At 32.5% G+C, this 22,030-nt stretch overlaps 1 protein-coding gene across 1 annotated transcript in view; it reads right to left on the bottom strand.

Moving 5' to 3' along the window:
• Nucleotides 1-22,030, bottom strand: part of LOC139515879 (E3 ubiquitin-protein ligase rnf213-alpha-like) — a 161,502-nt gene that overhangs the window by 87,097 nt on the left and 52,375 nt on the right. Inside the window, exons 6-7 of the mRNA XM_071305655.1 lie at nt 18,188-18,328; nt 14,974-15,167 (exon numbers count right to left, since the gene is read on the bottom strand). Coding sequence (XP_071161756.1) covers nt 14,974-15,167; nt 18,188-18,328 — 335 coding nt within the window. The remainder of the gene's footprint in view (nt 1-14,973; nt 15,168-18,187; nt 18,329-22,030) is intronic.

Raw genomic sequence — 22,030 nt, forward strand, 5'->3', positions numbered from 1 at the left:
GCACAACTTTTGAAATATAAAATTGTTGTTTCTATCACATTCTTTTCGGATGTTTGTTTAATTCAAAGAGTCACACTGAAGAAGGTGCTTGTACATAACCAATTACACGAGAATTGATTGTAAAGCAATGAAGCCCAAAAATATGTTATACACATAACAAAAATGGCCATAGCGGAAAAATTTAAAAACAACATTTTTTCGTAATCTTAAACAAGAACGTTTTATGTTATGTAACAATTGCAGACAGTAATTGTATCACTATTCCACCAACTGTGTAGATACTTGTAGTGGCATTTTAAGATTTTACAACCATCCGTACACCGGTACTTGGCATTTAATTTTCTGTGCGTCCGTTCGTTCGTTTGTCCCTCCGTCCGTTACTTCTTTCGTCTGTCTGTTTTTGATGAAGTTGAAGTTCAACAAATTTCAAAATTGGAACACATGATCCCTATGATATGATCTGTCTAATGTGAATGCCAAATTACTTTTACTTCAATTTCACGGTTCATTGAACATAGAAAATGATAGTGCGAGTGGGACATCGGTGTACTATGAACACATTCTTGTTAATATTTTGTTAGTTTTGAGTTAAACAAAGTTATTTACATGCACGCTACAGATCAGCTATCAACATTAACACGCTTTTAAACTTTTTTGGATTCGAGCGTCACTGATGAGTCTTTTGTAGACGAAACGCGCATCTGGCGTACACACTAAATTTAGTCCTGGTATCTATGATGAGTTTATTTTAATACAAAACTAATTTTGAATATGTATTAGTTGATATTTCATATTTTAATGCTCCTCAAAGGTGTTAACAAACAATAAGTATTGGTTTTGATCAACAAAAAACAAACAGTTATAGTCTTGGCCTTGCTTATTATCTGTTCAAGGTATGAAAATAGATGATGTGACGTATTTTCATTAACATCTATCGGGCTATTTAAAAACAAGATTTACTTAGCTAATCAAATGAAAAACAATTCACGGGATCATGGCCCTACCTCTTTTTCCAAATTCCCTGTTAGTATTTAAATAGTTACAAATTAAAGGGGCGGGCCAGGTACCCCCCCCCCCCCCGACACACACACACACAGGACAACCACCCTTCTGAGGAAGGTTATTCAGAATAATATACACAACTGTAATGGAAAATAATCGAAAATAAAATCTAAAACATTTTGCAGGATTCCCTAGCTGCTACATGAATTTCGATTGATTTTTATCATTCAAACTGATTTAATTTGAAAACGAGTCCATGGACCCCTATTTTTTAAAACAGCAATTTGTTTCATTTTGCAAGGAGATTATGTGACCCAAATTTTATAAAACTGTAAATAGCGCAATTTTGTTAATTTTGATAAACATGCAGCAAAAAATGACTTTTTTTCCTCTATTCATGAACATTTGATAAATATAGAGTTATTTCGGAATAAAAATTGCATAATTTTTAATGATACTTATAAAATACAGAAATTACCGATTATTTAACAAAAACCATTTTGTGTTTATCTTTTAAAACAAAAAAGTTATGTCTTTCTTTCGAAAAAGAAAATACGGACACAAATCTGAATTTTGAGCAAATATACAAAATTTTGACCTTATTTTACTCAAAAAGTAGCACATGAAGGTATATTTTTTATTACATATTTGATTTAATCAGGTAAAAAATAGCCTATATGCAGATTTTCATCAACTTGTAAATACAGGTTCAAAACTGTATCGTATGCCCTTAAAGCATTAAACTGGTACACGTTTCTCGCTAGAATAGCCTACTGGGGGGAATAACAAATAATTTTGACATCCATTATATTTCTAGTTCGAGGTTGAAGTCGGGAGAAACACTGGGAACTTTGAACTAGCTATTAGTAACTACAAGTACTTTCAAATCTGTACTTTATAGGTTTTTTTTCGAGGGAACGTACACGTACAAGTACCCGGCTTCGTCCACTCTATGTTTTCGTAAGATGTATTTCTATGTGTATCCAACTCATAAGCTAAGCCTTTTTCGACTAATTTTTATAGTTTGTTCCTATGTTGTACTGTTACACCACTGTCCGCTGTTAAAGAGAGGGTTCGGCTTCCATTAAAATATTATTCCCCGCCACAAATGCTGTGTGTACCTGTCCCAAGGCAGGAGCCCGTTATTCAGTGGTTTTCGTTTCTCGTCGTGTTACTTATTTGTTTTCGGCTAATTTTTTGATACATGAATTAGGCCGCCAGTTATTTGGTTTGACGTTTTTTACATTTGTCATTTCGGGGCCTTTTAAAAGCTGACTGTGCGGTACGGGCTTTGCTTATTGGTGAAGAGCATTGGCATTCATACCACATCTTCTTATTTATATTGTATTGTGCCCTTCGGTGCACACCTTGGAAACTAGAGTCGTGTCTGTATATTTGTAAATGTTTTGATTTACAACAAGTAATTAAAAGCATGGGTGTATAACGCACACTCATAAAGTTGAACAGCATAATTTCCCCTAAAAACGAGACATTTATATATTATAGCATTTTTATATCAATAGATATATAAAAATACAACATTACAAATACTTAATCAACAACCCAATGCACACATATTATCTTAAATATGAATACAGCGAAGCAGTCCACAGCTAAAAACTCACAAACTTGTATTTTTCTTAATTTTCAAAGTGAATATCACTGTTGCGTTTCTGTTTTAATCTGTGTCAAAAAAGCGTTTACCAGAACGTAATAGGCATTTGCACAAAACGTAATAGGTGTTTGCACATAATGTAATAGGTGTTTGCAAATAACGTAATAGGTATTTGCACATAATGTAATAGGCATTTGTACATAACGTAATAGGTGTTTGCACATAATGTAATAGGTATTTGCACATAACGTAATAGGTGTTTGCATATAATGAAATAGGTGTTATACATAACGTAATGGGCGTTTGCACAAAACGTTATAGGTGTTTTCACAAAATGTAATAGGAATTGGCACATAACGTAAACGATGTTTGCACAAAACGTATAAGTTGTTTCAACGTAACTTTATAAGTGTGTGAACATAACGCATTAGGTGTTTGAGCATAATGTAAAAGGCATTTGCACATGACGCAATGACTGCTAACAGAGAGTATCAATTGTTCGGCAAAACGTATATGAACTATACCATGATGTAGTATGTTTTTCACTGGAGATACATATGTATAAACACAACATAAAACCGTTAGACTATAACATCATGAGGTTTTCATAGAACAAAGATGTATCAAAACAAAACGTTTAGAACATTCGGCACAACAGTCACATTTGTGACAGGACGCAATTATTACCAGACTTACGTAAAGGAAGAAAATACACAACATAGAGTAAATATGAAAGAATATAAAGGTGGTTGATCATAAAGTTTGGTGGTATTCACAGGATATATAGTAGTAACAGCATAATGTAATGCCTATTGCACACAACAAAGTTTAGCAATGACATATCATACAATTGTTTGACCAAACAATCAATTCATTTGACATAACACAGAGATGTAGTGACAGGACATAAAGGCTCCTCTACATAACATAAAGAAGAAATGACAGGACGTTAAGGCAAAGAGACAAAACACATTAAATATTTACACTATAAGACAGTTCCGGCGTTCCATAACAATGTGTAAAAAGTAAACAGTTATATTTCAAAGTATGGCCTTAAACACATAAACAAGGCTCCCACCAGCAACAAGCTATAAGGGACCACAAAATGACGAGTGTTTCAGCTGTTAAGTTTTTCCTCTAATAGATGAGGGGTTTCCCTCAGTTTTGGTTTGTGACCCGAATTTGTTTCAGTTAAATCGATTTATGACTATTGAACAGCCGTATACTACTACTGTTTTTATTTATTGCACTGCCTTCACTTTTTAGAACTTAAAATATTACGTTCTTCACATTTTTGTATGCGCTTATCAATCTTAACACGACGGCATAAACATTTATAAGCATTTTCAACCAAAAGTTAATCATTTATTCTATGGATAGTTTGATTCTTTCTCTATTTTGTTTAACATCTGAATTTATTTTGAAATCAATAATGACTATACTATCAATAATTTTCAAATAGTTCAAAACGTTATTTACATTAACCGCGCGTAACTCTGCGAGGTAGTTCCGACTTTTAAGAGAATAATATGATATTCAGAAGGACATATATGATGTTTTGTTCAATATTACTTGATTTGTCTAAACCAATCAAATGTTGCATTCGTTATCAATATTTACATTCATAAAAATAAAATATTTGTTTAACCAATGATTTAAAATACATTATAAATTGACCATTTAATGCAATTCATAGTGTCGGAGAACTGGTGGTCTTTAATACAGGTATACTACAAAAAGGCGGAAAATACCGATATTGTAATGGTCTAAAAAGGCTTTTACCTTCCAATTTTTAGTTCAAAAAGGTTTCCGATATTAAATGTGCATATTACACGAAATATTCACTTAAAGTTTTGATAAGTTTAATGCTAAAGTTGTTGTTATTATACATTATGTTCAAAAAAGAGATAATTTCAGCTACCCAATTGTGAACTTTCCATTTCTATGAAGCAACATTCAAGCAGCGCCTACATACGGAGTATATATCTCTCTATTGATACGATATTCCCGGGCTTGTATTTCCTATCATGATTTTCCTTGATAGAGGGTTGCTGATCACAAGGAAGCTTTTAAACCAAGAGTTCCAAATGGTGAAGTTGAAATCATCCCTTCGTAAATTTTACGGACGCTTTCACGAGTTGGTTGACTGTTATGGCAATTAAAACCGTTTCATAGATAATATTGGATATGTTCCTTATGTCGTAACTACAATCCCCTTCACTTTTCCCGATTGTGACCTACCGAATTGGTCTATTTACCGGATTTGTAATAACATGAGCAACACGACGGGTGCCATATGTGGAGCAGAATCTGCTAAACCTTCCGTAGCACCTGAGATCACCCCCAGGTTTTGGTTGGGTTCGTGTTCCTTTGTCTTTAGTTTTCTATGTTGTGTCTGGTGTACTAGTATGTGTCTGTTTGTCTTTTTTTCTTTTTTAGTCTCAGCGTTGTCAGTTTGTTTTTGATCTATGAGTTTGACTGTCCCTTTGGCATCTTTCGCCCCTCTTTTTATAATGATTTAATTTTTTTCTTTTATTGAACACCTTTATGGAACATGGGAAAGGTGTATAACCAGAATTGTTTTCCGTTAAAGATTATTTCTCTGACGGCGATGTCAGAACTGAAAGAAATTTGTAGGGTTGACAATCGTGAATATGCACGGCTTTGAAAGGGACCCATTTGTTTAAATTTTACTGAACCATAATAGCAGAAGGGAATTTTGCAAACAATTAAAAATTCATTTTATAACGAAAGCTTTTGCACATGCATGTCTTACTGTGTTATAAATAAATTGTTAAACCTAACGTCAGAGGAAAAGCGTGTCTTAAAAAATGCCTCATATATACAACAAATGAAAACTATTTCTTTATATAGTTTTATAGCCCTGGAAAGTGTTGTTTGTGGAGTAATCATCGGTGCCAGCTGGATCACAAATACTTGTTTCTCGTATTATATAGAATCCAATTTTATTTCCTAAAGAATGTTTTACTAAAGGAACGCATTGACAATTCTTTGTTCTTCGTTTCAAGTAATAACAAAGCAAACGTTGTAGAAGAATCGTGATCAAATCTTTAATTGTATTGATGCATCAAAAACTGCCGTTGCTGGTCGGCAAATATATTGAACATGCTTTGAAGATAAAGCATAATCAGGAATCGGCATTTTGGGTCTCGGGATTTTTTCAATGGTGTAACGTCAAAAATATAATGATCTTGTATGGAACGCCAAAACTCCCTTGTTATGACCGTTTTCATTTTATGATGTGCATTTACCATTTTATGTTGTGCATTTACAATTAACTGATGTGCACTTGTCATTAAATGATGTACAAACACCTTTATATGACGTGCAAATATGCTTATAGTATGTGCAAGTATCTTTATATGATGTCAAAACATCTGTATATGTTGTGCATACATACTTATATGTTGTGCAACCATACTTATTTGATGTGCAAACATTCTTAAATGATGTGCAACTATCCTTATATGATGTGCAAATGTACTTATATTATGTGCAAATGTACTTATATTATGTGCAAATGTACTTATATGATATGCAAATATCCTTATATGATGTGCATTTCCCTTATATTATGTGCAAACATCTTTATATGATGTGGTCGAGTAATTATATTATGTGCTTGTAATCTTATATTATGTGCTTGTAATCTTATATATATGTGGTTTGATTAACTTCATTATATGCATGTTAAAACGTCATTATTTGATGTGCTTTCAGCGTCGTTATGGTCAATGAACATGAGTACGATTAGAATGATTACTGTCTACGTCATAACTGATTCCGATCTGCTTCTGCGGAATTAATATAAACACGGCTCAAATCTGTAGCTATCGTTTAGAAAATGGTTGAGATTTAAAGAGAGAAAACCCTTGACATACAAAACATGCAAAATGTATTTGGTACATCGATTTAAGATAGAAAACAAAATATGAAATTGTTGGAAAATTGTCAAATTATGAAATGCTAAGTGTAGTTTTAATCGATGGGTCTACAATGATGAACATACGGGGTCTACAATAATGAGCATACAGTTAAAGTTATTAAATTAAAGAAACAATTCTTTTATGTTATGCTCTTTGCTCATTTTAACAAGGGAAATATGCTTATATTTGTTAATATCTTTATACCTCGCGTCAGCGATTTTTTGTTTTTTTTTATAAGAAGTAAATACATGAACTACCAGTATGTTTATTTTTTTTTTTTTTTGTAAATTTTGCCTTTCTTTGCTGATCATTTTAGCTGTGCAAATTTCTATATATATATTTCTTTTCTTAAGTTAGACATAGAAATGGATAAAAATCGGACATTGATAGGGTAATGACTAATATAATGGACCGGTCATTTGCAATCCCATATAGAGGGGATAGGAGAAAATTATTGGAGCCTTTATTTTTTTAATAGATTGGTGGTATTCAATTGTTTATATTTATAGAATTGCCGTCATACATGTAAAATGTTATGGCGATGTGTTGGTTGTCCGTAAATACTTTGTTGCCAGACAATAACTGTTTAGAAATAAGGGACTAAAACGAGACCAAAACAAGCAATTAATATGCTTCTTTGATATGCTTAATCTAATAATATATTTATATTTTGGCTATTGGACAATATAATAGCTAATTGTCCAACTTCAATATTTTAAAATCTTGGACCACATTCTTTGTGTGTTAAAAACCTATGATGTGTCAGATATTTGATAATATAAAAATTCAAACCGGTATCAAGCTTCAATGGTGTGTCATACTTGCCCTAACTGCTTCGACCCTCATCGTACACTCCCCCTTGTAAAAAATAGTTTTGACTCGAAGACGTAAATTTTTACGCCTCGCTTCGCTGGCCTCAAATGTTAAAACCTAAATCCTTTTTTTCAATTTCTTCTGGCAGAGTATGTTTCATCTCAAACTAGTAATATTGAATGAAGGTGTGATAAATATCAATGAGACCATAACCGGCATATCCAAATTAAATTCGAAGTCGCAAACAACTTCCACACTTGAAGTTCTATATCCTCTAAATTGTGTGTAACTGTTCACGGGGGGGGGGTAAAATGTTTAGGTCTTTAGAAAGTGGTCTTGATTGGGTTTTTTTCCTATTTCAAGGTGTTGACTTGGAGAAAAAAGATAAATTCTTAAAAATTATAGAAATTTCCATGTTTGCTCCCACGTCCCCACCACCAATGAAAGAAAATGACAATAATTATAATTTACTTATTTTTAAATCTGTTCTTGTCTATACCATTTTGGTAAATAAAACAAAAAGGTTTCTCTATAGAAACTTGAAGGCTATCAAGATAATGATAAATTCAGACACATTGCACTAATTTTTTTTTTTATTATTCTATTGAATAGATAAACGCAAAATATTAAAAGCCAACGCCGTAAATCTTCATTTGGAAATATTTAAAACACAACTCTCTGTCTGTCAGAGACCACCAGGCGCAGTTTTTTTTATGTTCATTTAGACACCAATCTAATTAAATACAGATATTGTGTGTCCGATCTATGCGTACGCGGGTCTTAAAACAGTCCATTCTACTTTCTGTTTAAAGACCATTGGGATTATCTGGTTTTGTCTGATTTATATACACCTTCAAAAATGTGAAGGCTGAATTGTATTGGCTGATGTAATATTTACTAGAACAGAAAGAAAAATGACGTGTTGTCAGATCTTTCTTATCAAAGCTTAGAAGGATTATCTGTACATTGTATCTTAATCAGATTGGTTAGACACCGACTCTTCATCTAGTATGGGCAGTAGCACGTGTATTTCCTTGTGCTCAGGACAAATATACTTTTCAACTTTAATAATAAAAAAAACACACATTTTTCAATAACATGGATATTTTATTTTTATTGCAATTGTGTTTTATTTTTTCTCTCAATTTCAATGCAAACAAATTATTTTGCTTCCCTTCTGGAAAAAAGATAAGATATCTTTCACGAAATTTGGAATCAAACATTTACAAAAAAGACATGCCCCAACCCCAAATCACCAAAAAATATCAATGGTCAGTACGTTAACCCTGTTTACTAAAGTCTGTAGAATATGAAGTTGTATATACATGTATCTGAGCGGCTTTTTTTATATTACGTGTAACTGTCTAGTGGCGGTGCTTTCATGGTAGCACGTTCGCCTCGAGTGCGGGATGTCGTAGGTTCTAACCCCGGCCGGTTCAAGACCAAAGACTTTAAAATTGGTATTTGCTGCTTCCCTGCTAAGCACACAAAATTAAGGAATACTGGTCAGCTCGGAATCAGAATAATGCGTCCGGATTTGGTCAAATGTATTCCTGTGGTAGCAATACACAGTTAGGAAAAAAACTTAAAATTTACACTCATAATTTTCAAACACCCTCTTTCCCCTCCTGTCTAACAAAGAAGGCTTTATATGTGTGTTATGCATATAAATACTTATAGAAAGAGAATCTTCCATAGATTTGATTTCTAATGGTCATAAGGGTGAAATATAATCCCTTTTGGGTGTAACCATGGCAACAATCTGCATTTCTTAGATACAAAATATAGCAAAAAGGGGGGGTGAACATGTCACAAAAGTCTCCAAAATTTGGTCTAAAGGAAAATTTCAATCAATTACAGTGATACCTTTCCTGAATCCATAGGTTTATATCTACCAAGTGGTCCAAAAAAATCATATGCATTTCTGCTCGTTTTTCCATAAAATTGAATTGAAAAGATCGAGCGCAAAATCTTTGTTGATAAACACTACAATAATTGATGGACCTATGGATGGTACGGATAGGAAAATACGGACTGTCAATTATATAAAAGGCCTATAAAACATGTTAAAAACAATCTAAATGTTCATATAAACACACACTACAAAAGTCTAAAAGTCTGAAAAGACCAGTTTTTGTCTTAATTTGCATGAACTTTTACTCGACATTCTCCAAAAGTATGACTTGTGTCTTAATTTTTCTTGACAAACTCTCATTTATATTAAATTTGTATTAAATTTACTCGACATATTCTCGACATTCTGAATATTGTCTTAAAATTTCTTGACATTTGAATACTGTCTTGAAATTTCTCGACATATTCTTGACATTCTTATTTTTTATCAGTATGGCTTGACATATTCTGAACATTTTGAATTGTGTCTAAAATTTACTTGACAGTTCTGAGCTCTACAAATCATGACCAATATACATGATATAACTTTATCTTTATTTCTCTTTATATGATATACTGTTGTTTCAAGTTACAATTATTACGACACCAATAAAAGTTGGACATGTAAAATAATTGGAAATTTGGATATATCAACATTTTTACAAATGCAAATATGGCTATGAAATCTAAAGTATGAAATAATTTAAATGTGGGTTTTTAAATAACTACAAATTTTGATGCCTAAATCTTATAAATTAAATGATTAAAACCAATCATACTGTAGACATATTTCATTAAACATTCATAATACTCAATGTTTATATGGTAAATAATTATTGTACCAAAATTTGGTTGATATAAATAGCACGGCGTTTTGCATTTGCGCCGATCTGCATTTCATTTGCGCCGATTTTTTCTTTCATTTGCGCCAATTTTTTTTTTCATTTGCGCCGATTTTTTTACAGGTAAATAACAGGTAAATTACAGGTGAAATGATATAAGAAGATGTGGTATGAGTGCCAATGAGACAACTCTCCATCCCAGTAATGTAATTTACATTTATCATTAAAGACCTCTTCCGTTAGCCAGTTGTACATATGTTATGAATTTTCAATCATAACATGTATATAACTGTTGTCTCCTGCTTAAAATCGAGAAGTAAAATCCTAAGATAAACGCACTTTGTTTATACTAAAATGACGAATTAAAAATATATGTACAGCATTCAAATCCATAAAAACGGAATACATTCAAATCATAAATCTGTTCTTGCCGAGTATGTATAGGCAACACATCTCATATATTCCTTTCTTATGATTTCGTCTCTTCTATATTTGGCGTAATTGTCGACAACGAAGGCCATCTTTTCTTTGTCTGGCATACTTACTGGTTGGGGCATTTCTAGAGATCGCATTTCCTCACCAGGAAGCTATTAAATCAAGAGTTCCAAATGGTGAAGTTGAAATCATCCCTTCGTTAATTTTATGGACCCCATCACGAATTGGTTGACCGTTATGGAATGTGTACTTGTACGTTGTCTAAGAATGTATGACATTTGTCATCAGAAGGAGTGTCAGACAATGTGAAATGTGAAGCAGTCATCGATTTCATTTAGGAAAAGGAATGGTTACCCGAAACATTGGGATAGCCATTTACCAATTGCAATGTCACTTGATTTGTCTTTATACTCTGTGATCAGTCAATGTAAAAGTATGATTTTACCTGTAACTTACCTGTAAATCCAATAAGGAAAAAATATAAAATCGGCGCAAATGAAAAAATGAAATCGGCGCAAATGAAAGAATGAAAATTTTCAAAATCGGCGCAAATGTCATACGCCCAAATAGCAAATCATGATGATATACAAATCATTCATTTAATAAAAGAACAATTTGTGTAATGTCACCTGTTGGAATACACATGGACAGGATGTTCCCCATAAAATTAAGGTATTCCACACCCCAGTGTACACGCAACTGTCAAATATAAATTACTGATTTACCTGTAATCAGCCATACAACTTATCAGTTGACTGACCATGCCAGTACAATTAAAACTTTGTTGATAGATGAAAATGAAAATCATCATTTTGATGATGAAAAATTGAATTAAAATAAATTTTCTTCATCAAAATTATGAAGTTATTTATTTTAACATAAAAACAAATTGAATAATTCCCAAAGATTAAAAATAAATTATTTTCTACTCCAGGAATAATAAGTCTGTTCACATTTCAGGCGAAATTTACACTGTTGGGCTAGTGTCAAGACATATTTAAGACTGTCAGGAATGTGTCGAGACATATGCAGACATTATTTAGAATGTCAAGAATATATCAAGACATATTCAGACATTATTAAGAATGTCAAGAATATGTCAAGACATATCGAGACAAATTTAAGACAGTCAAGAATTGGTCGAGACTAATCCAGACTCTTATCAGATGATACAGGAAGTGTCGAGAAATTTTAAGACAATGTTCATACTGTCAAGACACTTGTCAAGAAAACTCAAGAACCTTATTAGACAAATTCATACTATGTCAAGAATTTTTAAAAATTATTCAGGCAAATTAAGAATGTCGAGTAAAAATTCATGGTAATTCAGACAAAAACTGGTCTTTTCAGACTTTTTGACTTTTGTAGTGACACTAAGAAGGCTATATTATTCTTCAATTATCTAAAAATCAATTTTATTGTACAAAAACTTTCATATTTAAAAAATTCACAGGGGCCATAATGCGAAACTAAACTTCTAACTGTGTATTGCTACCTGTGAACTAGCATGTTAAAATCCGGCTCATGGTGTCAGTCTAGTACAATACAGGTGTTAATATAAAAAAGAAGATGGGGTATGATTACCAATAAGACTACTCTCCACAAGAGACCGAATGACACAGAAATTAACAAATATAGGTCACCGTACGGCCTTCAACAATGAGCAAAGCCCATTTACCGCATAGTCAGCTATAAAAGGCCCCGAAATGACAAATGTAAAACAATTCAAATGAGAAACCGAACGGCTTATTTATGTACAAAATATGAACGAAAAACAAATATGTAACATATCAACAAACGACAACCACTAAATAACAGGCTCCTGACTTGGGACAGGCACATTTATACAGAATGTGGCGGGGTTAAACATGTTAGCGGGATCTTAACCCTCTCCTAACCTGGGACAGTGATGTTACATTACAACATAAGAACGAACTATAAAAATCAGTTTGAAAAAGCTTAACTCATTAGATGGATACAAATAGGAGTATATCTAACAATAATACAGAGTGAACGTGAGTGGGTACTTGTATATCACAACAACAAAAAAAGACACTAAGTACTGATTTGAGAGTACTCGCAGTTACTGACAGCTAGTTCAAAGCTACTAACAACTAATTAAAAAAAATATGCATCCAAGAATAAATTATTAATCAATACACATTCAACATCCAATGGAGTTAGCGCAAAGACGTCATCAACAGTCAGAGAAAAACATGACCTTTTAGTATTCATTTCATATTAATGTGTTCTTGTACGAATATGCATATCAATTTGCCGCTGGACGTCAAGCATCCATTCATAATCATCTAAGTGAAGCTGTGCAATAAATGCATGAAAACATAATAAAAAGCTGCACGCAAATGTTATGAACCGAGTTGAAAATCATCCCATATATCCTTTAATCCATTTTGGGGGGGGGGGGGCATCGGTGGCCGTAGTGGTTCAAGTAGTCGACCTACTGTGTTTTTAATTTTGTGGCTATCGATATGAAATATTTTTAAAACTGACTTTAAGTTCAATTGTGTCTTTTGCTATGAATAGAAATAAGACGGTGTCGTATGAGCGCCAATGAGACAATTATGCATCCAAGTCATAATGTGTAAATAAACTCCTCATATATACCAGGATTAAATTTTGAATTTACGCCAGACGCGCGCTTCGTCTACAAAAGACTCATCAGTGACGTTCGAATCCAAAAAGTTAAAAAGGCCAAATAAAGTATGAAGTTGAAGAGCATTGAGGACCAAAATTCCGAAAAGTTTTGACAAATACAGCTAAGGTAATCTATAAAAAGTCAACAAATATATATCAAATTAAGGCGTTAAACACGGAGTCTTTGCTCAACAAAACCAAACAGCAAGCTCAGTGGTTCAAGTAGTCGACCTACTGTGTATCTAATTTTGTAGCAATCGTTATGAAATATCCTTTAACCTGACTTTTAGTTCAATTGTGTCTTTTGCTATAAATAGAAATAAGACGATGTGGTATGAGCGCCAATGAGACAACTCTACCTCTAAGTCAAAATGTGCAAAAAGTCAACAATTATAGATCAAATTAAGGCTTTCAACACAGAGCCTTTGCTCATGCAAACCAAACAGCAAGCTATAAATAAGGGCTCCAAAATTTGATTTATCATATTTTAGCCGCAGCCGGGAAATTCTCCAACTAGCCCCTGTATTAATTGATCTTAATCTTTCTCCAAAATAATTGAAACGTTAATTGTTTTTTACCGTCTCACCTAGTCTTTAAAATGCACTTTCGCTTGCGATTGCAACAGATTTGAGTCGACATTATAGTAACTCCTCAGAAGCAGATCAGAATCAGTTACGACGTAGACAGTAATCATTCTTATCGTAAGCATGTTCATTGACCATGACAACAATGAAAGCACATCATATATAATGACGTTTCGACATCATATAATGAAGTTAACCGAACCACATGATTATTTAAAGTTTAAACTTTGAAAGTTAAAACTTTAAATAATCATGTGATTCGGTTAAAAGTTTGGTTATATTGCATGAAAAATTATTGTGTGCAGCAATCTACTGTTTCTGGTTTTTCCATTGCTGCCTTTTAATGTGCTGTACATGATTATTGATTTTCCCAATTTTTGCTGGCACGAAAATGTGTTTGTTTAGTATTAGCACATCTCACATGTCTCATTTGCTTGTTTGGTCAATTTTTCCATTTTATATGAGTGACTTATATTTACAGGATTTTGATGGCTGGGTTGTGCATAACGTTGCTTTAACATAAAAGAAAAATGCCTCTACTGAACATATAATTATTATGTTGCAATGCAAATGGGGAAAATCTGAAAAAAACACTCCACAGAAGAAGGATGTTGCCAGATCTGGAAAGAATTCATACAACAATTCCATACCTGCATATATGTGCAATCTTTTGATAAAATTTGATTGGTCAAAATTACCATCTTTAGTAGATTTTGCTGGAAAAGGATGTTTCAAAGTCTCAAATGATCGTAACAAAATACTTAAGGTAATCCAAAAAGGACGTGCAACACTTAATCATGAGTTGAATACTTCTATGTATTAAGGACATAGTTGAGCAACTGCTGGAACAGTTGATAATAGAAAATGTGTACACACTTAACACCAACTGCCTGATACTAAGTATGACCATCCTACATCTTTATACCGCTAAACACTCCATACAGTCTGAAACTTATCATATTTTCATTAAAAACCAATTGTATGCGTAATATCAGCATATTTGCATAAAAAAATCAATACCGAGCAACACAAATCTGCTGATATTAATGAGTGAATCCATGAGCTGATGAAGGACAAGCATTTCCTGTTTCTGTTGCACGCATGCTGATCGTGATATGTTAAATCATTCAAGGCACAAGATATGTTATGGGATGAATCATGACTGAAGAAAATATTACAATTCTTACCATTTCTTCTAAGTAATGTTTTGCTCAACATCCTGTTTTCAATATCCTTATTTCCATGATTTAAGACAAATTCTTTTATTACTTCTTTTCCACCTGTTTTCACATAATAATTGTAGAAAACATCAGCGAATCCAACGCGGCTTTTTGGAATGCTGACAATTCCTTCATACTCAACAAAGCCATCACTAAGCTCTCTGTTTATAAAAAATTGCCTGATTAATTAAATTATACAACTAAATAATGGAATAAGGAACAATTTCTAAAATATGATTATATCAGGTCAGTACATTTGGGTAGTTTTTGTTTCATTTTAAGGTAATTGCAGCATTTCATTTAATTCCTCTGTCTCTATATTCATAAAACGTTAAGCTTAGTAGCTTGTTAAACATTTTAAAGATAAAGTCTGCACATGTAGGACACATTTGATAAACCACCAATAAGTATGTTATGTTCAAAGATGTAGGACTATTTAGTTGTTATAAAAATAAGAAGATGTGGTGTGTTTGCCAACAAGACAAGTTTCCAACAAAGACCAACTCACCAAAGGTCAGCAACTTAAAGTCACAGTCCAGCCTTCAACAATGAGACAATTTGATACCACAGAGCAAGCTATAAAAGTCCCCCCATAACAAATGAAAAACATAACTAGTAAACCAAATCTGAACTGCAACGGTCAGTAAAAAGGACCAGCTTGTGGTAAAATCAATTTAAATCCAAGCACCAATGAATTATTTCTTTATTCTAATATGACGTTCGTCGACCACTGTGAGTACACATCCGTGGTAAAATTCGAATATATTCATTTGCTAGCTGATAAGCAACGTCATGTTTTATTTAGGTTGTTCGATTCCATTCGATCTGAAAGAGTTGCTATCTTTGTCATATATAATGAATAAAAATAATTCATGAATTTATATTGATTTTACCACATGTTGGTCCTTTGTGTTGATATTTAACCTATCGCTTCGATCGCGGTCAACAATGTAGCATGAAGGCCAAACTCGGGGTAAAAGCACGATAAATCCGTTACCCATGGATTACTTCTGACATACAGTATCAGAATAAATAACTTAAACTTTTGAACAAGACTTTAAGATTTAGATACACATTGTTCAGGTGTATTAAAATCAAAATGACTGTGATATGCAAAACAAATAAAGGCCTAATTAATGTACAAAACAATTCACGAAAAACAAATATAATATACAGCAACAAACGATAACACCTGAAATACATGCTCTTGACTACTATCAAGCAAATACATTAAGAAGCCGGGTTATGCTTGTTTACGATCGCACCACCTTACCCTTACCTAGGATAGTGGTGTAAAAATCATAACAAAGCGTTATGAATTTCACGCGTTCGAATCGCTTTTCTTGATTTTCTCACATCAGAAGCGCTCAAATCCACATATTTGAAAGCCCAAGGATGTATGAGAAACCGAAACAGTTAAAGAGCTTTATTAACAAAAAGGACACAAAAAATAGCAAAAAACTATCGAAGGTTCATTTTGCTTGAAGGAGATAAAACCTTAATTTTTCAGATAAATTCAAATTTCAACAACAGAAAATTAAAGAAAAGTTTTTAAATATCATGTCAGTACCAAAGTACTGATTTATATCCTTAGTGAACATGGAAATGATAAGATAAATGCTATATATCAGATGTATTGTCATTATAAATGCATTTTGTGATTAACAGAAACACCTCGGGGATCCGACATTATAAGTTCAAAATAGTGTCAGTAGATAAATATTACTAAAAAAAAAGTACGAATATGGCAAAATGATGCATGTAAAAGACCTTCTTGGTTGCTCTTCAATTTTCAGCATGAGTGTTTTGAGATTGTAACGGTATTTTATCACAGTCATTTACATTTTAATGTTAAATCATTCAAAACAATAAGTAAAATTTATTTTCTAACCCAAGAATCAATATTATGGCTCGCCTTAGTTGCATTTGGTACAATTTTTTTGGAATTTGCTATTTTAAATGTTCTTTAACTTAGTATTTGATGTGTCATTTCAACTGATTTGATTCGAATATCACTGATAGTCTCATAAAAATTGACAGAAACCGGTTGGATTTCAACCAAGTGAAGGCTTAGGAAACGTAGAACACAGGCTTCGACAGATTAAATATTTAAGTCAGATATGTAAAATGGTATAACAAATATTATTGTAAAAGATGTTTTTGTCATCGCATTCGCTCTTAGTTTCCGTTCCATAAAATTAATAAAAATTTACCTGTGTTCATGAATTCCAAAATTTCATCGGAAATCAAAATGTGTACTATTTGTGACGTCAACAAAGAACAACAGTTTCATCAGTTTGACAGCTATTTCGTAGTGCATTTCTTTTTGACAATAAATGCAAATTTAAAAAATTGCACCTGCTCTATCTCAAAAAGAATTTTTACAGCATTGTGTAGTGTACTACTATTGGGGCAAATAATATCAAAGATATAGAAAAGTCTACCCGCTCGAACTCAAAATATTGACAATTCTATGTTAAGGGAGTCTAAAATTCAGTTTGACATTTTCATACATACCAATTTTTAAATACCTTTTTTAACTAGTCCTAATCACTATTTAACATAAAGATTCAGCAACCCATTTTTTTTTATAGTAATTTCATCCCATTACTTAATATTTTCGTGCATTAAATATCAAGTTAGAAATAAATTGGGACAGTGTATGTAAAACATTTGCAAAGGTATACACTGTTTACACTAGGTACTATATTCGTAGACAACGAAAACCAAAGGACGATAACTGTGTCCTCGGACCAATTGTCAACAAATAGACATATTTCCTAATTAGTTCTTGATTTAGCTATGCTTTATAGGTGCTAGTCATTAAATTCTTATTTGATATTTTAGCTGGAAACAGGGGTCATTTAACGGCCTATCGAACTTACTGCTTATACATTGTAAGCCTTGTCATTTTTATTATGTTTTACATTGGTTATACTATTGTTGTTAATTAAGTTGAAATCAAGCATGGTTTAATAATTCGATATATTCAATAAATATATGTGTTTCTTCGTCAGAACAACTAATATATTTCGACTTGCGTGGAACTTAATGCCAACCAAGACCACCAAAGCGATATATAAAATAGTTAAACTTAAAATGTATCCATTTGAGTAAATAATAAAGAACAAAAATTTTAAAAATTGTGATCAATAGTTCTAAAGCATTTCATGTTACCTACCTTTTGAAATTTAACTTTTGTCTTGATTTCTTTGGAGATATTCGTTGCACTTTAATATACACTGTGTCTTCTATGTAATTTTCAAGTATGGTTGGTGCCAAAATTGCATGAAAACAATAATCTTGGTACTCTTGCTCATCACTGTTAATATAATAAATTAGTTTTTATCATTCAGGAAATCTATAGTCATTGATAATATATACATATCTTTATCAAAAGATTAAGGAACAATACAGTTTGGCTTATTTAGGTACAGAACTTTTCAGGAAAGAATTTTGTTTAAATCTGTACTTACAAAGTATTATTTCAATATAAAAATGTAATGTAAAATTAAAAAAATTATAAAGGTTCTGCCTTGTATACTATTAAAGCATGTAAATGAAAACTTGAATCATTCCCTTTTAAGGACAACCAGTCAGTACATTTAACAATACAATACAATATAGGTTGTGTATTTCTGTAAATACTACCTTTGCGGTAAAAAGACAAACAAACAGCAGCACACACGACACAACATAGAAAACTAAAGAATAAACAAGACGAACCCCACCAAAAAACTAGGGGTGATCTCAGGTGTTCCGGAAGGGTAAGCAGATCCTGCTCCACATGCGGCACCCGTCGTGTTGCTTATGTGATAACAAATCCGGGAAATAGTCTAATTCGGTAGGTCACATTCAGGAAAGGGAAGGGGATTGTAGTTACGACGTAAGGAACATATCCGATATCATTTGTGATACGGTTATTCCATAACGGTCAACCAACTCGTGATGGCGTCCGTAAAATTTACGAAGGGATGATTTCAACTTCACCATTTGGAACTCTTGGTCTAATAGCTTCCTTGTGAGCAGCAACCCTCTATCAAGAAAATCATGATAGGAAATGCAAGCACGGGAATATCGTATCAATTGGGAGATATATACCCCGTATGCAGGTGCTGCTGGAATGTTGCTACTTAGAAATGGAAAGTTCACAATTGGAAAGCTGAAATCATCTCTTTTGTCGTAAAGTTTTGTTTTCAACCGACCCTCATTGTCAATTTCTTGATGTAAGTCAAGATATGAGGCTGACTTAACTGTATCTGTAGTATCCCTTATCTCTAGCTCGATTGGATAGATGCGTTCCACATAGTCACCAAATTTTGAATTATTTAGTGAAAGAACATAGAAGGATAGTGCTAACTTCTTATCTTTCTTCCTATGAAGTTCCTGCATGAAGTCAGCCTCATAATAATAAAGAAACAAGTCGGCAAGTAGAGGGGCACAGTTTGTTCCCATTGGAATGCCGACAGTCTGTTGAAAAACACGTCCTCCGAACGTAACAAATATGTTGTCAATCAAGAAATCAAGCATCTTGATAATATCAGTTTCAGAGAATTTTTTGTTCGAATCAGAGTGATCCTTTACAAAGTAGGATTTATCCCTCCCTAAGACAAGATACTTGTATCTACGTTGGCCATTCTTTTTTACGAAGCAAAGCAATACCAACTCTTTCAATTTGTCTTTTAGTTTGGAATGTGGAATACTAGTGTACAGAGTAGAAAAGTAAAATGTTTTAATACTGTTACAAGATGAAAGAGAGTTAGATTGTATGTACTCTAAAAGATCTTTGGAATTTTTAAGTATCCACATCTGATTCACGCCCCCTCTAGAATAGGCAGTTTCACAATAACTTTGAATATATTTACTAAAATATTATAATAACAATGTTGTAAATCGAATTTCATTTATTTTCCCAAGTATTCTTGGTAAAGTAAACTCCATTTTATTCATTTTGCTTGGTTTTTATTTTTGACTTGTAATATCAAGGGGAGGTAACTTCTTGCACACATCGGCAGAAAACCACCGCTTCGTGTCGAACATAATTTGACGTTTGCGTATCCAAAATTCAATTGGCTAGATATTCATATCGAGTGTTTGTTTAAGTTTTGAAGAGTTGAAACTATGAATATTCAAGATTAATTTGATCAATAAGTTTTTATTACGACAGTGGTATTTAGTGAGTTACAATGAGGTTTGTCTCATCCGTAGTTTTACTGAATTTTCACGGTTACGTGACTCTATTGTTGCTGATAAACTTGGGGTCAAACCGTGACCTGCTTTCCAACTGCAAAGGGACATTTATGGCTTCTACACACAAATCTTGTTGATTGTGTAGAACGTCAAAGGTCCATTGTAACGTCACAATACTCAGTAAGCTGGTTCTCGACTGACTACTACACTAAGTGGAGCGTAATACAAGCGGATTCCAGTTTAAATACTCAGGGACACTGACAACGTCAAAAACGGCGTCAAATGGCGATTTTGGCGGGAATAAATCAAACTGAATAAAATGCTTTAAAAGTATACTTAAAACGGATGTCAAGAAATGATACAGGATCATAAGCTTGTTAGTACTTAATTCCAACTTATTTAACGTGTTTACTAATTATCTAGTTCGTCATTTTCATGTAAAATGTTGCATTCTATCGAGAAATTTGTTTTACGTTTTTTTCGTACATCTATCAATCAGAATATCTCATATAAATCAAAAATCTTATCCCTGATAAATAATCATAAAAAGGTAACTGTTAAACTTGATTACGCGAAATATTAATATTAATTCACAATACACCATACACGCTTTATTTAAAAGAACTGGATAATATATTTAGGTCTCAAATACCACGATTGAAATCTCAGTTAGGATTTTTTGTTGTTGTAAAAGTACACACATGTTAACCGATGTACTTGTATTGCCATACGATATTTCAATATATTCTAAACCTGTTTCATCATGGAAGCACTGACTTAAAAATGTTTATTTTCATTCGAAATCATGGGGGATGTTAAATTAGTAGGAGACACAATGATTTCTATTCCTATCATATATATCATAGATATCCTTTCCCAGTGGCAACCTCTTTTTTCTGGCATTAACCACAAATCTTTTACTTTGTAGGAACCACTTAAGCAATGGATTTATTGTATATTGAATTTCAGACGTCCTTAATATTGCATGAAATATTTGCCACTGAACGTTGAAAAGAGAACAATTTATCAATTAACAGATTTTAAAGATATTTCGTGTATGTCAATTGCAGTGTACTTTATCATAGTAAATGTAAATGAATTATTATTATTGATTCAGGTTCACTTGTAGACAATAGAAATTCATTTTAGAGAATTTCTTCCCTCGTTTTAACTGTGTGTTTTTTTATTCGTATTCTCTAAAATTTTAAGCAATAAGTGGTCAACAAAATAATAATAAATATGATTAAGAAATAAGCAAACTGAATAGGGATAATAATTTTTATATGAAAAATATTTCCTCGCCTACCGAAACAAGGATTGAAATCATGATAATTTTAATCTGACACGTTTGATACTTTACAACAAGAAGTAGTTCATAAAATCATAGAACAGCTGCTCGGAGATTTTATTTATGTTTATTAATTTGTACACGTTTTGTTTTTATTTTCATTTTCATTGGGTGCCGTTGTTTTGTCGTTTATATATAAATGATTTGATAGTTGTTTTTAAAGTATTTACCAATTACCTCATAAAAAAACGAGAATAAATATTTTAGTATTTTATAGGTGGTTAAGAATCGTTTATGTACGGAAGCGTATATCGGTCACCTTATGCATTTCACTTGACAAAGATAAAACAAAGTCGCCTTCAAAGCTAGTATAGAAATTGGTATATTATTTTCACTTTATTTTAAGACAAGAAAGATAAAAAAAAATATATTCCAAGGTTAAAAGTTGTATTTTTAAATAATGTTGTATTAAAAACACCGTTTATGACAATCTTAGAGAATAACTTCCGTAAAATTACTTATACATCGCTTTTCATAATTACGGCT

The sequence above is a fragment of the Mytilus edulis genome, chromosome 1 (assembly GCF_963676685.1).
Source record: "Mytilus edulis chromosome 1, xbMytEdul2.2, whole genome shotgun sequence".
In the NCBI taxonomy this organism is placed as follows: domain Eukaryota; kingdom Metazoa; phylum Mollusca; class Bivalvia; order Mytilida; family Mytilidae; genus Mytilus; species Mytilus edulis.